Here is a 15,736-nt window from a genome sequence, read left to right on the forward strand (position 1 = left end):
GAAAAAACAGAATATAACAGAGAAATATTGGTTCTGACTGGTTGGTAAAAGGACTCTAAATCCTTTCAATGGTTCGATTCCACAACAGAACAAAGAATGAAATGAATGAATGAAAGCCATGACCATGCCTCCAGTAGGAAGATCGAGGAACCGGTGCTGGCGCTCCTGGTTCATGGGATCCTAACCGCGATGGGGAGATTAGATATTATTCTTTCGTAAGTCCATCAAATGGAGATAGGTTGAGGAGAAAGAAAGGAGAAAAATAAAGAGAAAGATGGACAGTAGATTGACAGTATCCGAATCAAATAAGAAAAAAACGTAGCTATTTCATCAAATCCCGATTGTGTGGGTGTGAAGTGGAAAAATCTCGTTCTGGCTGGCAGCGGGCATAGGACTGAAAATCCTCTTTCGCCGGGCCTTTTGGACTCGAAATCCAAACGGAGAGAGTGGTTCGAATCCACCTCAGAACAAACAGTGAAAAAGGCGTCGAGCGGGTGCAAGCTCGAGGAGCTAGGAAGGATGGAAGAAAGCTTGACCGTTTTTCATTGAACTACTCGAACTTTTTGTTCAAAAAAGCGGAAATAGCTTAGTTCGAGAGAGGGTTGAGCTTCATCGGTTAGTGTGCACCAAAGGATGAGGTTTCTTTCCCGTCCTACAAATTGAAACCGTTCTAGCTTGATACTGCGATATCGTCAAATCATCCAGCGGAGCATGGAAACCATTTCGGTGGCAGTAATGGCCTCCAGTAGTTTTCTATGGAACCATACCACTATGGTCATCTATATGATTAGACCGTGCTACTTCACTAGACTTTCCTGAACCATCCATTTGATCTCCACGGTCGTGACACCACTTTCTAAAGAAAAGTTTCCAAAATCCAATGCGGAACCAAGTGGAACGGAGAGAACGGAGAGTCAGTTACAATGAAAAAATTATTGAGGAATCATGTTGAAAGAACAACATTCTGTGTCATAAATATCGTATATAGAGATTTTTCATGTATCGACGCTTTTTATTCAATTATGAAAGTACGCTGTACTGGACTTGCACCCCTAGTTACGCAGAAGTGCAAGCACAGAAGCGGTTGATCGGACCTTACCAACATACTCAAAAAAGTATTCTATACTGGGGTCTGTGCTCTTGACAAGCAGTGTTTCCAATCTAGCTGTGTCAAATCGGGTGTGAAGTGTCCTTCTAGGTTCTGGCTGGTAGACCAGAGGACTGAAAATCCTCTTTAGTTTCACGCATGGGACTCTAAATCCCAATTGCGCTAGCTCTGTGGTTCGATTCCACAACAGAACGAACAATGAATGAATGTGGGTGGTCAACGAGGTAAGCCTGTGCCCAGGAAAGTAAGGACTAGGGAGGGATTGAGAGAAGCTTTCAAAGTGGAAAATGAAAAAAAAGCATATCGTTCTTAGAAATTGTGGAATTTGACTCAGTTAGAGCTATGGTTTAGCATCAAGAGGGAAGTTTTGTAAAAGCAACAGGAAGAATTGCTCAGATACCCGTGAGCGTATATAACTTGGGTCGTGTTATAAATGCTCTGGCTAAACCTATTGATGGGAGAGGCGAAATTGTAGCTTCCGAATCTCGCTTAATTGAATCTCCTGCTCCAAGTAGAATTTCCAGGCGTTCCGTATACGAACCTCTTCAAACAGGGCTTATTGCTATCGATTCGATGATCCCTATAGGGCGCGGTCAGCGAGAGTTCATTATTGGGGACAGACAGACTGGCAAAACAGCAGTAGCCACAGATACAATTCTCAATCAAAAAGGGCAAGGTGTAATATGTGTTTATGTAGCTATCGGTCAAAGAGCATCCTCCGTAGCTCAAGTAGTAACTACTTTCCATGAGGAGGGGGCCATGGAATACACTATTGTAGTAGCTGAAATGGCGGATTCACCTGCTACATTACAATACCTCGCTCCTTATACGGGAGCAGCCCTGGCTGAGTATTTTATGTACCGCGAACGGCATACTTTAATAATTTATGATGATCTCTCCAAACAGGCACAAGCTTATCGCCAAATGTCCCTTCTATTAAGAAGACCTCCCGGCCGTGAGGCTTATCGAGGGGATGTTTTTTATTTGCATTCACGCCTTTTAGAAAGAGCCGCTAAATTAAATTCTCTTTTAGGCGAAGGAAGTATGACCGCTTTACCAATAGTTGAGACTCAATCTGGAGACGTTTCCGCCTATATTCCTACTAATGTAATCTCCATTACAGATGGACAAATATTCTTATCTGCGGATCTATTCAATGCCGGAATTCGACCCGCTATTAATGTGGGTATTTCTGTTTCCAGAGTAGGATCCGCGGCTCAAATTAAAGCCATGAAACAAGTAGCTGGCAAATCAAAATTGGAACTAGCTCAATTCGCAGAGTTACAAGCCTTTGCACAATTCGCCTCTGCTCTCGATAAAACAAGTCAGAATCAATTGGCAAGGGGTCGACGATTAAGGGAATTGCTTAAACAATCCCAGGCAAATCCTCTCCCAGTGGAAGAGCAGATAGCTACTATTTATACCGGAACAAGCTTATCGCCAAATGTCCCTTCTATTAAGAAGACCTCCCGGCCGTGAGGCTTATCCAGGGGATGTTTTTTATTTGCATTCACGCCTTTTAGAAAGAGCCGCTAAATTAAATTCTCTTTTAGGCGAAGGAAGTATGACCGCTTTACCAATAGTTGAGACTCAATCTGGAGACGTTTCCGCCTATATTCCTACTAATGTAATCTCCATTACAGATGGACAAATATTCTTATCTGCGGATCTATTCAATGCCGGAATTCGACCCGCTATTAATGTGGGTATTTCTGTTTCCAGAGTAGGATCCGCGGCTCAAATTAAAGCCATGAAACAAGTAGCTGGCAAATCAAAATTGGAACTAGCTCAAGTAGTAACTACTTTCCATGAGGAGGGGGCCATGGAATACACTATTGTAGTAGCTGAAATGGCGGATTCACCTGCTACATTACAATACCTCGCTCCTTATACGGGAGCAGCCCTGGCTGAGTATTTTATGTACCGCGAACGGCATACTTTAATAATTTATGATGATCTCTCCAAACAGGCACAAGCTTATCGCCAAATGTCCCTTCTATTAAGAAGACCTCCCGGCCGTGAGGCTTATCCAGGGGATGTTTTTTATTTGCATTCACGCCTTTTAGAAAGAGCCGCTAAATTAAATTCTCTTTTAGGCGAAGGAAGTATGACCGCTTTACCAATAGTTGAGACTCAATCTGGAGACGTTTCCGCCTATATTCCTACTAATGTAATCTCCATTACAGATGGACAAATATTCTTATCTGCGGATCTATTCCATGCCAGAATTCGACCCGCTATTAATGTGGGTATTTCTGTTTCCAGAGTAGGATCCGCGGCTCAAATTAAAGCCATGAAACAAGTAGCTGGCAAATCTAGATTGGAACTAGCTCAATTCGCAGAGTGACAAGCCTATTATTCGCCTCTGCTCTCGATAAAACAAGTCAGAATCAATTGGCAAGGGGTCGACGATTAAGGGAATTGCTTAAACAATCCCAGGCAAATCCTCTCCCAGTGGAAGAGCAGATAGCTACTATTTATACCGGAACAAGAGGATATCTTGATTCGTTAGAAATTGAACAGGTAAAAATAGTTCAATCACCCCAGAATCGTCGAAATCCCCTCAAAATGGAGAGCGGCGCAAGTCTCACACTCTTTCTCTCACTCTCTATCCTCTGTCTTTCAGATTTTCCCCTCGTAGCTGATACAGTGAAATATTATTATGTAAGGGAGCTGATCCACATGATTCAATGGTGAATTCTGATTTCCCCATAGACTGAACCAAAGGAGAAGAATAGAATAATTCACTGGTGCAGGCGGAGCAGCAAACCTTCATAGAAAAGGGAGAAAACCTGAAGAAAAAAACGGAAGTCTTGGCTGTATGACAAATGCTCAAATAATTGAGCTACGTATTCAGATCCAAATGATCAAGAAAGGATCCCAGACTGCTCAAGATTATCTGCGCAAGATCAAATTCCAGTCTGATCAACTTGCAGCAGCAGGAGAACCTGTGACAGACAAAGATCTTGTCTTGTACACACTTGGTGGATTAGGCAGAGACAGCCACTGATCAGATTCAGCTGACCTCAGAGGGGACTGAGATGGTGGAGAATAGCCACCAAGGAGAGTGGCAGAAGACATCATATCCAAGGACTAAGAGAGCAGCAAATAAGATGAAATGTAATTCACCAGTCAAAGCCATGAGGAAGAGCTCAAGGATTCAGGACACTGGGCTGATCATCCAGGAGAAGGAGACACAGAGGGTATCACAAAAGAATTTGGAAGGTAATCCCTCTTGCTCCAAAAATGCTTTTGCTATCCTAAATGTTGTCCCTAATACATATTATTATGAGATTGCTTCCAAAAAGTAATATTAAACTAAAAGGATCCAATGAAGAACCGGGGAATAGCTTATATCCAGTCCTTCTCTATGACTTGCCGAATAGACTTATTCGCAGCCATACACTGTCTTATTTAAAAGAGTCCCCTGTCTCGTGAACGATCGAATTTGGTAAACTTTGAAATAATCGTTTAGATAGCATTAGCCGCTTTTCTTCCTTTTCTCTGTCAGTCTTTCAAGTTCTCACCCTCCCAGAAAAGAAGGGAAAGTCTTCTTACTAGCTAGCTTTTATATCTCGCGAATAGGGAGTTAAGGAGTGTAACTATAACCTATTTGTCACGTTCAATACTCCCTAGAGGAGGTAAATCAATGAATACGGGTACGCCTGGTTGAAGCAGCCCCTACACTTCTATGGGTTGTTCCAGCCTCTGCTAGTGGGTGGTTTTTCATTTCTACAACAGGTGCTTGGTTCAAAAAAAGCTTATGAGTTGAGTTCGTCCTCAGCTACGGATTGGGGGCAACATTCTCAGATTACTTGACTTGCTGCTAGCTTAGAGGAGAGAAAAAAAATCCCGCTTTCATTTACCTTTAAGTCTGAGAGAAGGCTTTTTATTTCTATTAAAAGATCACAAATCAGAGGGGTGATTAGTCCTCTTTCAATCCTTCATCTTCTTATGAGTAGCCGCCACAGGGGGTCCTGAGTCTGAATCCTCCACTAGCATTGGACCAACAGTCAGTCTAGCTCTCGCTCTTATCCAATTTCCTTATCCTTTCAGGGCAAGGTCGGAGTAGTAGGAAAATACAATTTCTTTTGTTGCATGCGGACCCGCTTGTGAGACTGAAGAAATTGAAGCTAAATGACAATCTTAACCTACTTGCTTACAGGATCCTTAAGAAACTGTGGACTTTTGCACCTTTCTGTCTAGCTTGAGTTATCTTTTAGTTCTCTCCCCTCGGCAAAGTGTATAGGAAAGAGTCTTGCTTCCATTCCACTAGCCAAGAATAAGGAGAGTGACTTTCTCTTTTGATCCTCTTAAGCCGACTTGAAAAAAAAGTGGTACACCAATCAGAGATATAGGGACCGCCATGCTCGTCCACTTTCTTGATAAACGACTCGATGCATTTTCTCTTCCTTGCCGCTGAGACTGAGACATATCAAACAGAAAGATCTATTACTAAAAGGAGATTGGGATCATCCTGTGGTTACCGGATGATGGGAATAGCTAAGCATAAATTTGGAAATGAGCACGAAATGTCTATAAATGAATTTTCTCATTATTCGTTATTTTCGGGTCTTTTCGTTGCATTCACTTACGACAAGAAACAACCACCAGCGTTTGGTGCAGCACTTGCATTTTGGTGCATTCTTCTTCCTTTCCTTGGTCTTTCGTTCCGTCATATTCCAAATAACTTATCTAATTACAACGTATTAACCGCTAATGCACCTTTTTTTATCAAATCTCAGGGACATGGTCTAATCATGAGGGTAGTATTTTATCATGGTGTTGGATCCCAAGTTTTTATGGATTCCTTTTTTGTTACCGGGGTCGACCCCAAAGCCATAATGTCTCAAAACGAAGAGCCTATGGAGAAACTTTGATTTTTTCCTTTGTCTCGAACTTCGTGAAGAACTCCATTCTATCTCTCCAACAAAAAAGTTGGGGTGCGCCCCAGTTGTACACTCCCTTCGTTCGGAGAACCCTTGTTGATTCTGAACTTCGTTCGCAAAGTAAGCGTCCTTTTAACAGGCCAGCCCTTTTTAATGCGCCGCTTGACCCTGTTTTGAAAATGAGCTTTGCTCTTCTGGGCGCTGGGCGCTCCCGTGGTTCGCGAGAAGGAAAAAGGACTAATCTTTTGTTACATCTTGCACGAGATGAAAAAGAGAGAGCTTCGTCTATCGATGAACAGCGGATTGACGGAGCTCTTGGCATTGCTTTGTTTTTCTCTCCTTACCTATCAGTGAGTTCCGATCCTTTTGTTCGAAATTTCTTCGTTCGTACCGAACCGCTTGCAGAATGAAATCCAGTTCCACAAGATCCTATATCAGCTATACATCCTCCTTGCATTTATGCCGGAGATGTCGCCAGTGCTATGGGCTTTGGGTTATGTAGATCAAAAATGATGAATGGGATTGTGGCACTCCACTCACCGCCAATGCGGAAGGATGCCGCCGAAAAGAATGGAACGCTGCTTCGCTCTGCTGGATACGTCGGATCCCATATAAGAAGCTCGCTCTTTACCCGATCATTCAAACATTTTGTGGGCGGCGCGCCTGCTCTATTGTTGCGTAGCAATAGAAGCCTACTCATGCTGCTTCGGCGGCGCTTTTTCGCCTTCTCTTCGCTCTGGACAGGAGCGCTAATGGACACGGGGAGGGAGCAGGCGAAGCGTGTCGTTCGTGATGGAAAGAAAGACACCACTACTTCGCCTCTTTGTTGGACCGCCGGCGCGAACACGGTGGTCTCTGACCAGGACCAGGAACCAATTCGAATTTGGATGTTGACATGTTGGTTGTTTTTAACCGTAGGCATCTCGCCAGGAAGTTGGTGGGCTCATCATGAATTAGGTCGGGGTGGCTGGTGGTTTCGGGATCTCATAAAAAATGCGTCTTTTATGCCTCGGGTATTAGCCACAGCTCGTATTCATTCAGTAATTCTACCCCTTCTTCATTTTTGGACCTCGCTTCTGAATATTTTGACTCTTCCATGCTGTGTCTTAGGAACCTTTTCAATACGGTCCGGATTGCTAGCTCCCGTTCATAGTTCCGCTATAGACGATACACGAGGAAGATTTTTATGGCGGTTCTTCCTTCTAATTACAGGCATATCTATGACTCTTTTTTACCAGATGAAGCAGGAGGCATCGGTCCATAGAACCTATAAAAAAGAGATGGTTGTGGCGCGAAGTACTCTTGTGCACCTACGTCACTCGGCTCGCGCACAACCCCGCCCCATTATGTTATGTCATGGAAGAATTTAGCTTCTTGCTGGGCTGGTTATTCAGAGCCAGCAACTGGCTGCCGGATTTCTCCCGTCCGTAGCGCTTCGGAAGTCACTCTGGCGTGGCGCTGCTGGATACTTCTGATCAATAGGAATAGGAGAAAAAAAGCTTATGATGAGCATCTATTGGAGTCGATCATTTCCAAGATCTAATTCTAGTTTCTTATTATGTAGTGGAAACGCCTCACAATCTTCAGTTTTACGCTTACGCTTAAGGGAAGAAATGTTCTTGGTGGATGCAGGCCCTGGTACCCCCAAAATTTGTATGCAAGATGAGCTTACAGGACTGCCAATCAAGCGAGCCACCAGGTTTGAGCATAAGGTGGGATCCAAGAATGTAGTGGCTGGTGAATCACTGATCAAAAAGCGGATTTTTGAGAGATTCTTCATCGATCTAGTGGCCGGTGAATCACTGATCAAAGAGCGAGCAGCCGCCAGGTTTAATGATTTTGTGGGATCCCTGGATGTAGCGGCTGGCGAACCGCTTCTTCTTCCACAAAGATTCAGACAAAACCGAGTTTGGATAGAACTGAAGAAGATTTGGCGAACGAACAAAAAGGTCAAAGGGTTTATTATAAAAAAATTCAAAGGAGGTTATTCAGTAGCCATCGCCGTTTTCATTACTTTTCTTCCATTCAAAAAAGCTCTTCTAAAAAAAGGATAGCGAATGATCGATTCACCATTGATAGCATTAACCCTAAAAGGAGGGATATTGTGATAATAGCGGCAGATCAAACAAGAACTTGATGAAAAGATAGAAAAAAATTATGAAAAATCCGAAGCCCACCTTAATCCATTTTGTTGAGGATCTTGCACTTATTCCGGCCCTATATTTACATAGCCAAGAAAGGCTCTGGCGATCATGCGTGACTGGCGGAGCGCCTATCGCCCTTGCACGACACTCTAAAATGCATGTTGGGTTGGGCCAGGAAGAAGACTTCGACTAGGGAGACGAAGAATGGAATTGAAGAAGGCAGCATAGTCTAAGATAATAGAATGGAACACCAACCAACAAGTAAGTGGTGGATTTGGATGGAGTCTCGCGGAAGAAGAGTACGCGCGCTAGCGCGCCCCAAGACGTCAGTCCTTTTTCTGCTTGCTGGCCAAGGTCAGTTTACTGAATCCCCCTTCCAAACACCAACCCAATCTCCATTCCTTGATGAGAAATGAGCAAGACCATATGTTTATCAAAAATATAGCCCCTATATAAACCTAGCCCTTACTACCCGAACTTCTTGCCTTCAAATAGGACTAACTGCTCGAACCCGCTTGCTTATCTTCTACGATCTAATTAAGTTAAGCAGTGGTTCTTTTTTTTAAGTGGCTAGAACTTCTATCAACTACTATTCTAGCACCCAGCTGTGCCATGTGTTTATTCTATTCTATTCTATTCTTCAGGTATTCCTTTGAATAACTCATCTTTTCAGGTAAAGACAATTTGAAGATCTTCTTAGTCAGCCTATCTGTATTCTTATCCTCTAGTGCGGATCCAATCAGAATTTATAAAGCCAAGGCCTGACATCCATTGTGGGGATCATCTTTTATCGGGAGACATGGCCTGGTGGTTTCTGATCAAGATTCCTAATCAATAGGGCGAAGAACTCTTCGCATGATCTGGTCCTACCTTTTGTCTACGCTATTTTTTGTCCCTTCTCAGCTGCTGTCCTTACTCCAGATAAATTGGAACACATTGATTCCGTTCGTTCCTGCCCTTCGCTTCAGGCCATAGTGCTTCTGAATTATTTCTATACCCCTTTGATGATGCAGCCTCTGACTCTCGTGGGTAAACTCCTACTTGATTAGTTAGAACTTCTCAATCTCAACTTGTGGACCTATCTATCTTCTTCTTTTTAAGAGATAGGGGTTTGCTATTCTCACGGATTGCTCATATTTATTTACCCCATTGAATAGTTTTTGCCTTGTTTCAGCCCTTCCTTCATCTGAACCTTCCAAGTACTAATCTATCTTTATGGGGAAGACCCTTCATCTGACCTCCGGGCTACCCTGTCAATTGTAAAAAGTAGTTGAGTCATGTCTCGCAGGAGCAAAAAGAGTGAAATGAGGACGTAAGCCCCCTAGGTCTTCCTCTTCCTTCTAAACTAATTGCTTTCGCTTGACTCTTCCAGTAAAAAAGTATACTGAGTGGTTGAAGGAAAGCGAAAAGGAATGGCTTTTTCATGTACCAGATCCGGTGAGCCAGATCTCAAGCAAAAATGGACATACAATCAAAGAGTAAGGAGCAGTTATTTGCAATGACGGGTGGATTGGTCAGAGCTGCAAGGAGAGACTCGGTTATGGTGCGATAAAGAGCTTGCTTCAATGCTCGGATTCCGGTAGAAAGTAAGAGCAGTAGCATATTCATAGGAGAGCTTTGTACTTGAAATTAGTAGTCCCAGTAGTTGGAAAAAAGCTCTGAATACAGATTCAAAGCATCAAGATAGGTAGTCCTATCATTAGTTGGCCAGTCATAGCAATTTAAGTAGAAAGCTTGCTTCGGGATCAGATCATTCAACTAAACCTGTCAGGCCGGGTAGGCTTTGAGGAACATTGGGGGTTCCTTATGTTGTGACTGAGCAGATATGTCTATTGTGCCCGGCAAAAACAGATTTGCAAGGAGTTTTCCAAAGGCTTTCTCATTCGGAAAAAAAAACAATTTCATGTATATTTCCCTTCTCCATTCTCTGCTCGGATGATTGCCGCTTGTGTGAATTTCATTGTTGTGGGTCCTGTGTGTGCAATAAGATTGTTTTAGGATTCTATTTAGTTGAATTGCTTGACTCCGCGGTGCTGGTTATCGAGTTTATGGCTTCGCCGACCATCCAAAAAGTCAAAGATGGCGTCGGCATTTACTTATTGTGCTCTCTTGTAATAGTGGTCCCTTGGTATTCAGGTTGTAAAATCCTGATAGGAAAGTCGACTGTTATACCTTGTTTTTGTAATGGCCTATCTTCTTTAAAAAGCCGAAAGATAAGGATTTCGCAAAACTTTTGCGTTCCTTTTTCTTTGAAAAGAAAACCTTACCATTTTTGGGCCGCTGTTACCATTTCCATTTCCTGAACCTAAACCTAACTAATACTTAGTTGTTTCCATTTCCTCATCTGGTGATAGATCCTCATCTTCTTCTGGCTCAAATCCCTTTTCATATCCAGGGCAGGCATTAGGTATGCTTTAGTTTGAAATCATTAAAGATATGCTCGATAGAACCAATAAATTAGCATAGTCACAAACTAGTTGGTGTAACCCAGCTGTGGATATTCTCTGCGAATATTCTTAAATAATAAAGGGTATACATAGGTTATTGATTACATAAACTAGTGTACCATGGTTGTCAGTAATGGGTTTGATGGATAATATCAAAAACACAATAAATTACAGGTATAGCCCTAAAATAGAAGGTATTGTTTACTCGATCTGTCGGTGGTGGAATATTCTTAAGAAGCAAATAGCATTTCCTATTGATTTGTCCCCTGGACTAGACCTATGTAGATTCGGAATTATCCGTCGCTACGCTGTTCCCAAGGACTAGCAAAATCGAAATAGCGAAATTCTTGGGTCATCTCAATGGGTTCAGAAACCACACGTTTCTCTGGATCATCATAGTGTACTTCCACATATCCACTCAGAGGAAAGTCTTTTCGTAATGGATGACCCTCGAAACCATAATCTGTTGATATATGGCGTAAATCCAGATGATTGATGGAAGAAACACCAGACATATCCCATACTTCTCGCTCCCACCGGCCGGCTGATGGAAATAGACTGACTACCGGAGATATTCGTGTTACTTCATCTGCACTTGTTTGTACACGAATGCGTGAGTTATACCGAGTACTCAGTAAATTATGGACAACTTCAAATCTTCGTTTTCGAGAGGGATGATCCACTCCGCAAATATCGATCGAAACTTGAACCCTTGTATAGGTATGCCATTTTAGAAAGCACAACAATGGAAATGGGTAGTCAGTATTGGTATAAGATCTATTCCCATGTTCCGATCTTTTCATTTTATGTACCCATTTCTTGGGTAAAATCTCCCAACTATATTGGAAAATGGATTGGTTATCCATAAATGAAAATAAAGAAAGCTTTATTTTGGTTCCGCTTCTTGCTCTAAGCAGAAAGACTTGTCAGAAATCGCCGGTTAGGTTGGTCCGACCAAGAAAGGCATGGGAGTGGACAGGCAGAAGTGGAAGACTGGCTACCAATAAAGATCCAAAACTGCACACTTTATATAGTTATGTATCCAGGATCGGCTACATGCTCTAGTGTTGAATCGGCTATAGAACCCAGGATGCTTGGTTACAATTCCGAATCCGCTAAACCATCGCTCGGGGAGAAGTATTATACAGAGCATTAGTACTTATTCTGATCCTTTCCTTATATTTAGATTCTAGTAGTTTATTTCAGTCGTATTCGTATCCTTACTGCGGTTTAGTAAGGGTAACAAATAAAAGTATGCAGGTTCTATTTTATTGTTCCGAGACATATGATGATAGCATTGAGAATGAGAAATCTTTGCAAAATGCACGTATTATTAAGGAGTTCTGGAACGATTACTACGCTAAGTTGTTGGATATTGACAAAACGAAAAAGACTTCTAATGTTGTTGGATATTATGTTAGAAAGTTGTTGATTAATGAAAAGAAGAATCAAAATGGTGTGTTTTCCGATACTGAATTAATAGATTTACAGAATCAAATTGCAAATTGCACAATGAAGTTCGATGAGGATAATCTATTTAAAGTAACTCCTAACATAGTAAAGTTCTTGATTAATAAAGATCAGCCTAACGCTAAGCAATATCTAAAGGGTTGCCTACCAAGTAGCTTACCTATGCTTAAGATGTTTGGTATCTATACGCTTGAGGCTATCATGATTCATGTACTAGGCTTGGTATTCAACACTCTTCAGGAATCATCCACAGTTAAGGATGCTAGATTTATAGATCAACTTAATTCAACTGTACGAGAACAAGCAAGGTTTCTACAATACAAAGCACCAGGTAGTGGTAAGGTGGAAGCAGTACTCACTAGTAAGGTAGAATCAGTTAAGGATGTTGTTCGGCCCAAAGGTTCCAGCAAAAAAGAGAAAAGGAAAAAATTCAGTGTCATTATGATATCGGCAAATACTTGCTCCAATTCATGATTGAAAGAAATGTTCTACATATATCAACAGATAGGGGAGTAACAAAAGAAGATCCAGTGCTGGTTCTTAAGAAAGGTCAAGGGTATATAGAGAATTCTTGTTATGTTATGTGCAATTTGAACATAAATCTGCTCCCTATCAAACTCAATCTTCCGATGCTTTGCAAACCCTTGGATTGGCAACCAGCAGAGAGGGGGTCTGATCCTGATACATTATCGGATCTGATAGGAGGTTACTTATGCAAACCCACGGGGGATATCTAGAATCACTTTCGGCTATTCACTTCCCATGACTTAAACCACTTCTATATAAAGTTACATAAAAAAGAATACAAGCAGATGTGTGATATTTTGAATGGGCTTCAGCCTCAAGCGTTTGAAATAAACAAAAGGCTCTTGAGATTTCTGGAAAAGAATCATCAATGTTTAGTTGAGTGTGGGCTTCTTTTACCAAGTGCTCTGGCTCGTGTGAATCCGACAGAAGCCTCAGACATATTGAGGGAGTGCTACTTCAATAACGTCAAAGGTATTAAGAATGCTTGTAGCTATAACATACTGTTAAATAAATTATTAAAACAGGTGCAGCAGGCTAGTTATGAAGATTTTGTAATAAGACTTGCGTCAGCATACGAAGGTTATCAATTCTATTTGCCAGCATTCATGGACTTCCGTCGTAGAATCTACCGTTCAGGTGTATTGCATTTTCATGAGCGTGATTTGTCAAAAAGTTTATTACTCTTTTCTGCCGATCATCCTCAACCTCAAGCACAAAACCACCTGTCGGAAAAAAAGAATCTCAGTCAATACTTAGCATGTGCTGCAGCCTTTAAGTATCCAAAGTTCTCGAACTTAGATGATGCCCTTAAATGGTATAACGAACACCAGACTGAAATGTTTACTTTGGACGAAAGTTTCATTCAATTTGCTGCGCAAGCTAGTGATCCATTTTTTTCATAGCCAAGATCCTTTCTCAGGATGAAGGAGTGAGTAATTATCATCAGGTTCCAGTGACCCAAGATGCGAGTGCGAGTGCATATCAAATTATGAGTTATCTCTTGCTTAACTTAGAAATGGGTAGGAGAACGAATCTTCTTCCATCTTAAGACGGTAAAATCCAAGATGTGTACATGTGCTTGCGGGATGAGCTTAATAAATTCTTGGATACCAGATTGAATAATGTTAGTAGTAGTAATTAGAAGAAAAAACTCATAGATTCTATGTTAACCAGAAAGTTCGTCAAAGGATTGTTTATGCCATCTCCACAGGGGTCCGTCCGGTTCTTCCTCAAATGGGTTGCCTCAATCTTTATCAAAGTTTTGGTATCTAGCTTATCCAGCTACAGTATAGTATACTCCTTCCTTGCTCGATAGAGCTCTTTGAATCCAATTCAACTAAATGCGTAAAATAGAGTAATTTCTTCAAAAGCCAGTTTCTTTCGAGAAGGCAGGAGGCCCATAGCGAGTTACAATAGTGCCAGTTCTTGTATGGAAGGCCGTAATTCCGGTAACCTCGACTGCTCTAAGAATGATCCGGGCTAGCCGGGCACATCACATCAAAGTTAGGTCATTTGTCAAAAACATGGCAAATAGCTCAGTTGGTTTGGTAACCGAGCTATTCTCTCACTTAAACCACTCCCATATTAGGTATTCTATCTCGTCTTAAAGTTCCCCCGCATTACCCATAACTTACCACCTGTATCTCCGGAACTCAAATCGCAAAATGACAATGCTTTCGATAGTCTGTACTAAATTAGTTTGTACGAATGCACATCTCGGCCGTCGGGTAGCTGATCACCATTTCAAAGTCTATATCCGTGTTTCAAGAAATGGAATTGCTATTCTCGATTCAGACAAGACACTGATTTGTTTACTAAACGCTCTTCATTTTATAGGATCTCCCAGTCGTCAAAAAGGTCGTTCCTTTTTTTCAAAGACCAATCATTTATTTATTTATGAGATAACGGAAGAAATGGCGAGCTATTTAAGAAATGTGAATTCTCATTGTTTCAATGATTCTCAATGGAAGATCGGGGCGTTTTTGACCAATTCTTTTGCAAATAAAAAAAATTCCGTTCAAGAAAGAAGAAGATCAATTTTGGGTTGAACCAACAACCTGATTGTGTGGTTATTCTGAATGCAGATAGAAAGTCTTCGGTCATACTGGAAGCTGATCGATCACAAATACCTATTCCATCCTTAGTTGATTCTACGATCCCATGGGAATCCTATAAAAGAATCACTTATCCCATCCCAGCGAATGATCCTATACAGTTCGTATATCTATTTCGTCATTCGATCATGAAAACAGTGATTCTTGAACAGAATGCGATTAGTAGAGAAGCGCAGTCTCTTAGAGTCACTTTGAGTACGGGGAAGTCCGCAGGAGGGATGAGATCCGCATGCTACTCCACCTCTTCTTCTTCCCCAAAGACGAAGAAGAAAATAGGGCCAAGGCGCTATTGGAGATGCGCAAAAAATATCCATCGGGAGATGGCGCTAACGCTAACGCTCGCAAGGCGGTTTTGCAGGCAATTTCTAAAAATAATTTTTTTCGTTGAGCTCATAACCCGGTTTGGGCCGATTGACTCTGAGAGCGATCAAGGGGTCGCGGGCTCACACCTTGCTTTTGCGCATAGGATCGAAGAGATCCTAGAATTTAATGGAAAGAGCAGTGGCTCTCTGAAAGACCTCATTGATCTTAAATTGGATTTGGAAGACGCCTCTAAAAGAGAGGAGATTCTACTTCCATATTTTTCCTCAAAAAAAGAGGCAATGTCCTAGCGTGATACAAAAAGAAATAATGGGCAAGGGCGGGGAATGATAAGTTCATACATGTGGAGTAATCAGTTCTTCATTTGAAAAGTTATTTGGCTGGCCTACCGGCCCGCAGATGTAGAGAGGTTGCCCCCACCATCCTCTTGAACTGTGAAATCAAAGCGATTCCTGTTGATGGAAGAAAGGCTAATTTCGTTTGATCCGATCCGCCTATGCCAGTTCGAGTCTGGCGAGTCGCTATCATCTGTTGCCCTAACTTTTTCTATTAGCTCATCTTGTCCGTAGTGATATTTTGGAGAAGGAGCAATTAGCGGAGTGAGAAAGGTAGAAAGAAGCAATCACGAAAGCTAGTGCTAGTTGTGGCTTTTTGTACTAATCTTGTTTGTTCGGTAGCTCGCATCAGCGGCTTTAAAAGGAATAGAAAACGAGGC

At 41.8% G+C, this 15,736-nt stretch overlaps 2 protein-coding genes and 3 pseudogenes across 2 annotated transcripts; 3 read left to right on the forward strand and 2 right to left on the reverse strand.

Annotated features, from left to right (window-relative positions):
- Positions 1–1,366: 1,366 nt before the first annotated feature.
- LOC123144774 (ATP synthase subunit alpha, chloroplastic) lies at positions 1,367–3,638 on the forward strand. The gene is made up of 2 exons (XM_044564012.1): positions 1,367–1,858; positions 2,922–3,638. Exons 1-2 carry the CDS (start codon positions 1,682–1,684, stop codon positions 3,453–3,455), a joined length of 711 nt encoding a protein of 236 aa, XP_044419947.1. The 5' UTR covers positions 1,367–1,681; the 3' UTR covers positions 3,456–3,638.
- Positions 3,639–4,033: 395 nt separating this feature from the next.
- Positions 4,034–6,528, reverse strand: LOC123142596 (uncharacterized; annotated as a pseudogene).
- Positions 6,529–6,789: 261 nt separating this feature from the next.
- LOC123142597 (probable cytochrome c biosynthesis protein) lies at positions 6,790–7,367 on the forward strand (annotated as a pseudogene).
- Positions 7,368–10,827: 3,460 nt separating this feature from the next.
- LOC123141520 (NADH dehydrogenase [ubiquinone] iron-sulfur protein 3-like) lies at positions 10,828–11,535 on the reverse strand. The gene has a single exon (XM_044560637.1). It carries the CDS (start codon positions 11,452–11,454, stop codon positions 10,882–10,884), a length of 573 nt encoding a protein of 190 aa, XP_044416572.1. The 5' UTR covers positions 11,455–11,535; the 3' UTR covers positions 10,828–10,881.
- Positions 11,536–13,999: 2,464 nt separating this feature from the next.
- LOC123141521 (ribosomal protein S2, mitochondrial-like) lies at positions 14,000–15,326 on the forward strand (annotated as a pseudogene).
- Positions 15,327–15,736: the final 410 nt, after the last annotated feature.

This window comes from Triticum aestivum, chromosome 6D, assembly GCF_018294505.1.
Source record: "Triticum aestivum cultivar Chinese Spring chromosome 6D, IWGSC CS RefSeq v2.1, whole genome shotgun sequence".
Lineage (NCBI taxonomy): Eukaryota > Viridiplantae > Streptophyta > Magnoliopsida > Poales > Poaceae > Triticum > Triticum aestivum.